The sequence below is a fragment of the Plasmodium brasilianum genome, chromosome 14, assembly GCF_023973825.1.
Source record: "Plasmodium brasilianum strain Bolivian I chromosome 14, whole genome shotgun sequence".
Classification (NCBI taxonomy): Eukaryota; Apicomplexa; class Aconoidasida; order Haemosporida; family Plasmodiidae; genus Plasmodium; species Plasmodium brasilianum.
In genome coordinates this window covers 446,922-456,427 of record NC_090127.1, presented here as the reverse complement: position 1 = coordinate 456,427, position 9,506 = coordinate 446,922, and the positions used below count along the sequence as shown (strand labels likewise).

General features: G+C 25.9%; 1 protein-coding gene across 1 annotated transcript; it reads left to right on the top strand.

Annotated features, from left to right (window-relative positions):
- Positions 1–2,293: 2,293 nt before the first annotated feature.
- On the top strand, positions 2,294–9,328 carry MKS88_005329 (carbamoyl phosphate synthetase; the record flags this gene model as incomplete). The annotated part of the gene is made up of 2 exons (XM_067218582.1): positions 2,294–2,324; positions 2,652–9,328. 2 exons carry the CDS (start codon positions 2,294–2,296, stop codon positions 9,326–9,328), a joined length of 6,708 nt encoding a protein of 2,235 aa, XP_067070543.1.
- Positions 9,329–9,506: the final 178 nt, after the last annotated feature.

The following is a 9,506-nucleotide window of genomic DNA, read 5'->3' as shown; positions in this document are numbered from 1 at the left end:
TTTCTTGTATGATTCATTATTCTACTCTTTTTTCTTTTGTAATATTATAGCATTACAATTTTAATAAAATACAATTTTTTTTTTTTTTTTAAATTGTTTTCTCCCCCAAAAGAATGTGATTATATTATAATCTTTATTTTGCAATTTATTATTTTATTTTAAATAAAAGAGAAAAAAAAAATTTCATTACTAAATGCACTTGCTGTTACTTTTATACATATATAATATGAATTATATATAAACACATACGTACAATAAAAGCATTATGATGGGATTTCTCTTTTTCTATTCGCTGTTTTTATTATTTTCTCATTTTGAGCTCTTTTTCTAAATATATAGAAAAAGTAAATACCTCACTTTCAACAAGGAAATTTTTTATGAATTATATATACTTCATAATCTATAAATTTGCATATCTTTTGTGACTAAACACGTCAAAATAATGTTTATATAAGAATAAGTATTATCTTTTTTTTTTTTTTAACCTGAAGATGTAAAATACAAATTTTTAGCATATAAAGGGGTGAAAAGTGTGAAAACGCATAATGAATAATATGTAATATAATTTAAATTTTTAAGATAAGTAAATAATTATTCGTTATATAATAATAAGGATAACACTAAAAAATATCCTCTTTTAAATATTTTTAAAATAAATGTTTTATAAATCTATAATAAAAAGTATGTTATGTGCATTGATATATGTATATATATTTATACATATTTATATATTTTATGTGCAAATATTTTTTTTTCCTTTTTTATTGCTCTTTTATTGTTTTTGAGAAAAAAAAACGCATTTTCATAAATTTCAGAGAAAATTTAATATTGATGAGCAAAAGAGCAAAAAGAAAAATCGAATTATATCCTTCAATTTAATATTTTTCGATTTAAGCAATATATATTTACTTATTTTAGTGTATAAATATCAAAATTAATTCATATATTCTTATAATGTTTTTATATAGTTCTAAATATCAATATTAAAGAAAATACTTTTTTTTTTTAATTTTTTTTTTTTTTGTAGCTAACTAAAATTTAAAATTTTCTGGTTCATATATTTAGCTTAGCATTTATAAAGTACTATAATATATCCTTTTTACATGAAAATTTATGTCCTTTCTTATTCCGTTGTATTTTTAATATAATTCTAAATTAGATTTTATTATAGACGAATTTTTAATATATTGAATTCACTTCAATGGAGCTGAAAAAAGGGGAACACATTTTCTCATAATTAGACATTAAAAACGTTTTCTCATTATCTAGCATTTCTTATCGCAAATTATTTTTTGTCTTTTATTTTTTTTTTTTTCTTATTTATCCAAAAACACAGAAAAAAATAGAACATAATATATTAAGTAAAAAAAATGTTTATATTTACTTAACGGAAAAAAATATATAAGAATACGTACACATGATATGAACAGGCTCTTCTTCCCTTTTATATTTATTATGATACATCAAGAAAAAAATAAAATGTAAATATAATATATCGGCTTAATTTAACATTCTATCAATTTTATAACACAGGCATATGATATAGGCAGTAAAATATACATGTACTAGTTTTCAACGTTAAATTCTTTTAGCTTTTAAAGAGAATAAAATGCATGTACATATATTATATATATACCTTAAAAGCATATCCTTTTAAGCATAAATAAAAAAATTCTTGAAAAAACAGCAAAAGAAAAATAAGCGAAAATGAATGGACATTGAAAAATTTTTAATGTCACATATTTAGATGTATTAAACTAAAAAATGGAAGACGAAATAACATGGGAATAAATGCATCTATTTATTATATATATATGTATATTTAATATATTTATGTGTATAACATAGTCATTACAGTATACCATGATATCGTCTATATATAGCGTAATTTAGCGCAAAATTACTTACTATATAACAAAAAAAAAAAAAAAAAAAAAAAAAAGAAATACGAGGAATAAGAGAAAAAAAAAGAAAAAATAAATAATATGAAAAAAAAGAAAAAAAAATTAACAGTAAAAATATAATAAGAGAAAAGCAGAGGAGATTTTAACGTAAAGTTTTTTTTTATATCAAGAGAGTATTTTAGGCATATAATATAATGCTGCTTTTCTATGTAAAAATATATTTACTTTTTATTTATATTAAAATATGTTGAAAGGCTTTAACTAAAAAGAAGAATATGTATTCGTCACAAATATATTCCGGTAATTTAATTTTATAAACCTTCTTTTATTGTAAGTTTTAACATAATCTCAATATTTTTATTTAAATTTTCAATATCCTTTTTAAGAAAATGATAAAATCGTTGTTCTGGCCGGACTATGGTATATAGTAAAAATTTACAGTGTATATATGAAACAAATTGAATACACGTAAATGTTAAGAATACATACGTAATAGATTTTTATTTTAAGTAGTTCTATGTATACATATATACATATATATATATATATCTATATATTTATAACTATGCATGTAACTGTATGTAATCCTGTGCATATATAGATACATATATGAACTTTTACCCCTGTACATATAGATATAACTGCTCGTGCACCAGTACATGTGGATATACCTACATGTACACCTGTACATTTATATATACATATGAAAACATGTGGTTAATTTTTTCTTATTTGTCTTACATATAGATTACAAAACAGTGGGGAAGTTGATTCTTGAGGATAATACAGAATTTGTAGGTTATAGTGTGGGTTATGAAGGAGGAGAGGGGAAAAAGGTTATATCAAAAAATGAATTTATAAAATGTGACAATTCCAATGAAGTGATAAAAAAAAAAAACTATGTAAAGGAAGATTTGCTATTCAGTAATAGTAAAATTGAAAATGAAGAATATATTGTGACAGGAGAAGTTATATTCAACACTGCCATGGTTGGTTACCCGGAAGCCCTGACAGATCCAAGTTATTTTGGTCAGATTTTGGTTTTAACATTTCCTTCTATAGGTAATTATGGAGTGGAGGAAGTCAAACATAATAATTTTGGTTTAGTTGAAAATTTTGAAAGTAATAGAATTCAAATACAAGGATTAGTAATATGTGAATATACGAAAAAATCTTATCATTATAACTCTTATATTACGCTAAGTGAATGGTTGAAAATTTATAAAATACCTTGCATAGGAGGTATAGATACCAGAGCTTTAACAAAAATATTAAGAGAAAAGGGTAGTATGTTAGGAAAAATTGTAATATATAAAAATAGAAAGAATATAGATAAACTGTATAAAGAAGTAAGTTTATTTGATCCAGGTCAAATTGATACTCAGAAATATGTTTGTAATCATTTTATACGAGTATTTAAATTGAGCAAGGTTTCTGATGTGCATAATAGTAAAAGCAAAGAGGAACTAAAGGCGGTTAATGATATGAATGATTCTTTGTTTACAGATCAGGAAAATGATAGCAATATAAATGGCAGTCAGTATAACTACCAACGGGTATCGTCAATGAAAAAGACGGACTATAATAAAGATTTAAATAATCATTACGTTTTAACAAATAAAATGAATATTTTAACATCTTCAGATGAAAATTTAAAGGATTATAGTACTTACTACAATTACAACGTGAATAGTGAGGAAAATGATGTTTTCTGTAATTCATATGCGTTGTGTGAATACGATAAATATTTAATTGATGTTGAGGAGAATAGTCCATTCCATGATGAAAATGTAGATGAATATGGATATTACGATGTGGAAAAAAGTATGAAGAAAAACTTGATAAATGATACATATAGTAATAATGATAACTGTGGGGAGGTATTTTACGACTCTAGCGCAATGAATGAGAAAGGTGTAAAGATTGAAGAAGAGGGGATGCAAATTAATAATTGTACTTACCTAGATAGCGCTTTTAATAAAAATTCAAAGGGGGTCAAGAAGTTCAATTTGAATAATGATTATTCTACGTATATAAAAAAAAAAATGAATAACGAGGAGTTTTTAAAATTAGTAAATAAAAGGAAATCGGACAAGGAAAGAATTATCATTATTGTTGATTGTGGAATTAAAAATAGTATAATAAAAAATTTAATGAAAAATGGTAAAGATCTTCCATTAACATATATTATTGTACCGTATTATTATGATTATAATTACATAGATTATGATGCAGTGTTATTATCTAATGGTCCAGGGGATCCAAAAAAATGTGAACTTTTGATTGAAACGCTAAGAAAAAGCTTACATAAAAATAAAATTGTTTTTGGTATATGTTTAGGTAATCAACTATTAGGTTTATCGTTAGGATGTGAAACGTACAAAATGAAATATGGAAATAGAGGTGTAAATCAACCAGTTATTCAGTTGGTAGATAACAAATGTTACATTACTTCTCAGAATCATGGTTATTGTTTAAAAAAGAAAAATATATTAAGAAGAAAAGACATAACTATTAGTTATATAAATGCAAATGATAAATCAGTAGAAGGTATTGCACATAAAAATGGAAGATTTTATAGCGTTCAGTTTCACCCAGAAGGGAATAATGGACCGGAAGATACTTCATTTCTTTTTAAAAATTTTTTTTTAGATGTATTTAATAAAAAAAGAGAATTTAGAGAACATATCGGACATAATATTATTTGTATTAAAAAAAAAGTGCTGCTCTTAGGAAGTGGTGGTTTATGCATTGGCCAGGCAGGTGAATTTGATTATTCAGGTACTCAAGCAATTAAAAGTTTAAAAGAATGTGGTATTTATGTAATATTAGTTAATCCAAATATTGCGACTGTTCAAACATCAAAAGGATTAGCAGATAAGGTATATTTTTTACCCGTAAACTGCGAATTTGTAGAAAAAATTATTAAAAAGGAAAAACCTGATTTTATATTATGCACATTCGGTGGACAAACTGCTTTAAACTGTGCTCTTATGTTAGAGCAAAAAAAAGTTTTAAAAAAAAATAATTGTCTAGCCTTGGGTACATCTCTAGAATCTATTTTAATAACTGAAAATAGAAGTATGTTCGCTGAAAAATTAAGAGAAATAAATGAAGTTATTGCTCCATATGGAAGTGCAAAGAATGTTGAACAAGCTATTGAAGTTGCTAACAAAATTGGCTATCCCATTTTAGTACGTACCACCTTTTCCTTAGGTGGTTTAAATAGTAGTTTTATAAATAATGAAGAGGAGTTAGTTCACAAATGTAAAGAGATATTTTTACAAACAGATAATGAAATATTTATTGATAAATCATTAAGGGGATGGAAGGAAATCGAGTATGAATTGTTAAGAGATAACAAAAACAATTGCATAGCTATTTGTAATATGGAAAATATAGATCCATTAGGAATTCACACAGGGGACAGTGTGGTTGTGGCACCTTCGCAGACATTAAGTAATCATGAATATTATAAATTTAGGGAAATAGCTCTAAAGGTTATTACACATTTAAATATTATTGGAGAATGCAATATTCAATTTGGCATAAATCCTAAAACAGGAGAGTATTGCATTATTGAAGTTAATGCAAGACTAAGTAGAAGTTCTGCTCTTGCATCTAAGGCTACTGGTTATCCTTTAGCATATATATCTGCAAAAATTGCTTTAGGTTATGATTTAATTAGTTTAAAAAATAGTATAACAAGAAAAACTACTGCTTGTTTTGAACCATCTCTAGATTATATAATTACCAAAATTCCAAGATGGGATTTAAATAAATTTGAATTTGCTTCAAATACAATGAACAGTAGTATGAAAAGTGTAGGAGAGGTAATGTCTATAGGTAGGACATTTGAAGAATCTATACAAAAGTCTCTAAGATGTATTGATGATAATTATTTAGGTTTTAGTAATACGTATTGTATTGATTGGGAAGAAGCAAAAATTATAGATGAGTTAAAAAACCCATCTCCTAAGAGGATAGATGCAATTCATCAAGCTTTTCATTTAAATATACCGTTTGAAAAAATTCAAGAATTAACTAATATTGATTATTGGTTCTTATATAAATTTTATAATATTTTTAACCTACAAAACAAACTAAAAACATTAACATTGGAGCAGTTATCTTTTTTTGATTTGAAATATTATAAGAAATATGGTTTTAGTGATAAGCAGATTGCTTACTATTTATCATATAATAATACAAAAGTAACAGAAAGTACTGTTATGAAATATAGAGAAAGCTTAGGATTACATCCTCATATAAAAGTTATTGATACCCTGTCCGCAGAATTTCCTGCTTTAACAAATTATCTCTACTTAACATATCAAGGAGTAGAACATGATGTTTTGCCTTTAAATATGAAAAAGAAGAAGAAGGTGATGGTTGAAGGCAGTGGAAAAAGAAAGGAAAGTGGCAAAAACGTGTATAATAATAAAAATTTAGCAGTGGCAAGCGAAGGGGGAATAGGAGCATACAATATGAAGGGGGATAAGGAGGATAAAAGAAAACTTGCTAATATGTTCAACAATGATGGTTCTAATTATATTAATCTAACAAAAGTATCAAATGGTATAAATATAAATGAGTATGGTGTTGATATTGATAATAGCAATAGTAATAGCAACATGTTTAGCAAACATGGAAAAGAAGAAAGGAGCATAGGGTCTGATGAAACAAATATGTTTAGTGTGAACAATTCACCAAATAATTTATCATTTAACAATGAGCATAATATGGCTCAAGAGAATGTAAATAATGAAAATAAAAGAGAAACGTACGATAGTGGTAGTAGTTGTAGGAACGAGAAAAATGAAATTAAGACCGACAAATGCATGAAAGAATGTTTAGGTGAAAATAATAATAATTATTATAATCATTTAAATGGCACTGCATGCAATTTAAGAGTAGCGAATGCTAGTATAAATAACAAATCAAATGACATTTCAGGAAAATGTAATTACGGAAAAGATGTGAACATAAAAAGTACTAATAAAAATGATAGAAAAGTCAAAAACAAAGACATTGGTATGAACACTAATATTGAAGAAGCTATATCTAACAAAAGTTCCCACTCAACAAATGACCAATTATATTTAGATAATTTTAATACATCAGATGAAGAAATGGCAAATAAAAATATTGATATATATTTATCCAAAAAGAAAAAAAATTTAACTGACAATAAAAGTCCTGGGAATTCTTATTATGTAGTGGACTCTGTTTATAATAATGAATATAAATTAAATAAAATGAAAGAATTAATTAATAAAGAAAACGCAGATTCTAATTATGAAACTGCACAATATGAACTTGACTCTGTAACAGGCAAGTATCGAGAGATAAACAAGCATACGTTGTCAAGTAATATAGACGATTTTAATAAAGAAAAGGGTATAGATGCGAAACAGAAAAATGAAAAAAGCAGATATAGAAGTAGTAGCAACAACAACATTATGAGAAAACGAAGTAGTAAAAAAAGTAGTATCTGTTTTGATAATGAGGATAAGAGTAGCGATTGTTTCTCCGAATTATCCTTTATGCGTAATTGTTCCAAATTTAGTGAGGGAGAAAGTGATTATATGGACGAGGACGATGAGGATGAGTATGTGCACACATCGGATAGTAGTTGCTATGATGATTATGAAGTAGAGGAAGATGAAGACGAAGCATATGATTCATTATTATCTAAGGGTTCAAAAAAGTCTTCCTTGCATTCAGGACATAAGAATATATTTAATGAAAAATTTAATGGAATTGAATTTAAGATAATTAATGATAGAAATGAGAAAGAAAAGGAAAAGAAAAAATGTTTTATGGTATTAGGTTGTGGTTGTTACAGAATAGGTAGCTCAGTGGAATTTGATTGGAGTGCTATACATTGTGTTAAAACTATTAGAAAATTAAATCATAAAGCAATTTTAATAAATTGTAATCCTGAAACGGTTAGTACTGATTATGATGAGAGTGATAGATTATATTTTGATGAAATAACAACAGAAGTTATTAAATTTATATATAATTTTGAAAAAAGTCAAGGTGTTATAATTGCGTTTGGTGGGCAAACATCTAATAATTTAGTTTTCAGTTTGTATAAAAATAATGTAAATATATTAGGATCTAGTGCTAAGAGTGTTGATTGCTGTGAGAATAGAAATAAGTTTTCGCATTTATGTGACTCGTTAAAAATTGACCAACCAAAGTGGAATAAGTTTACGAAATTGTCGAAAGCAATTCAATTTGCAAACGAGGTAAAATTTCCAGTGTTGGTAAGGCCATCCTATGTATTGTCAGGTGCAGCTATGAGAGTTGTGAATTGTTTTGAAGAATTAAAGAACTTTTTAATGAAAGCAGCAATAGTTAGTAAGGATAATCCTGTAGTTATATCAAAGTTTATTGAAAATGCTAAGGAAATAGAAATTGATTGTGTAAGTAAAAACGGGAAAATCATTAATTACGCTATATCAGAACATGTAGAAAATGCAGGAGTACATTCTGGAGATGCTACGTTAATACTTCCTGCACAAAATATCTATGTAGAAACCCATAGAAAGATAAAAAAAATTTCAGAGAAAATATCTAAATCGTTAAATATATCTGGACCATTCAATATCCAATTTATATGCCATCAGAATGAGATAAAAATAATAGAATGTAATTTAAGAGCATCAAGAACTTTTCCATTTATATCTAAAGCATTAAATTTAAATTTTATCGATTTGGCTACAAGAATATTAATGGGGTATGATGTAAAACCATTTAATATATCATTAATAGATTTAGAATATACTGCTGTGAAATCTCCTATCTTTTCATTTAATAGATTACATGGTTCCGATTGTATATTAGGTGTTGAAATGAAATCAACAGGAGAAGTAGCATGTTTTGGTTTAAACAAATATGAAGCATTGCTAAAATCTTTGGTAGCTACAGGTATGAAATTACCTAAAAAATCTATTTTGATAAGTATTAAAAATTTAAATAATAAACTAGCATTTGAAGAACCTTTTCAGTTATTATTCTTAATGGGATTCACAATTTACGCAACGGAGGGAACGTATGATTTTTATTCCAAGTTCTTAGAATCATTTAATGTCTCAAAAGACTCAAAATTTCATCAAAGACTTATAAGGGTGCATAATAAAAGTTCTGAATTTTTACTTCCTAACATAACAGATTTGATTATGAATCATAAAGTGGAAATGGTTATTAATATAACAGATACTCTCAAAACAAAAGTTAGTTCAAACGGTTATAAAATTAGGAGACTTGCTTCAGATTTTCAGGTGCCACTAATAACGAACATAAAGCTGTCCTCATTATTTATAGATTCATTGTATAGAAAGTTTTCAAGAAGAAAGGAAAAGAGATCTTTCTATACAATTAAGAGTTATGATGAATATATAAGTTTGGTTTAAGTGGAAAGGAGGCCAAATTATTACAGTTTCGAATTATGTGCTTTGTTTTCTTTATGATTTTTGCTGCTTAGGTTAAGATATGTCTTATTAATAGTACATTGCAGTTTTTTTTTTATGTACATATATGTATGTATATATCACTTAAATAATTTAAAAAGTAAAAAAAAAAAAAAATGTA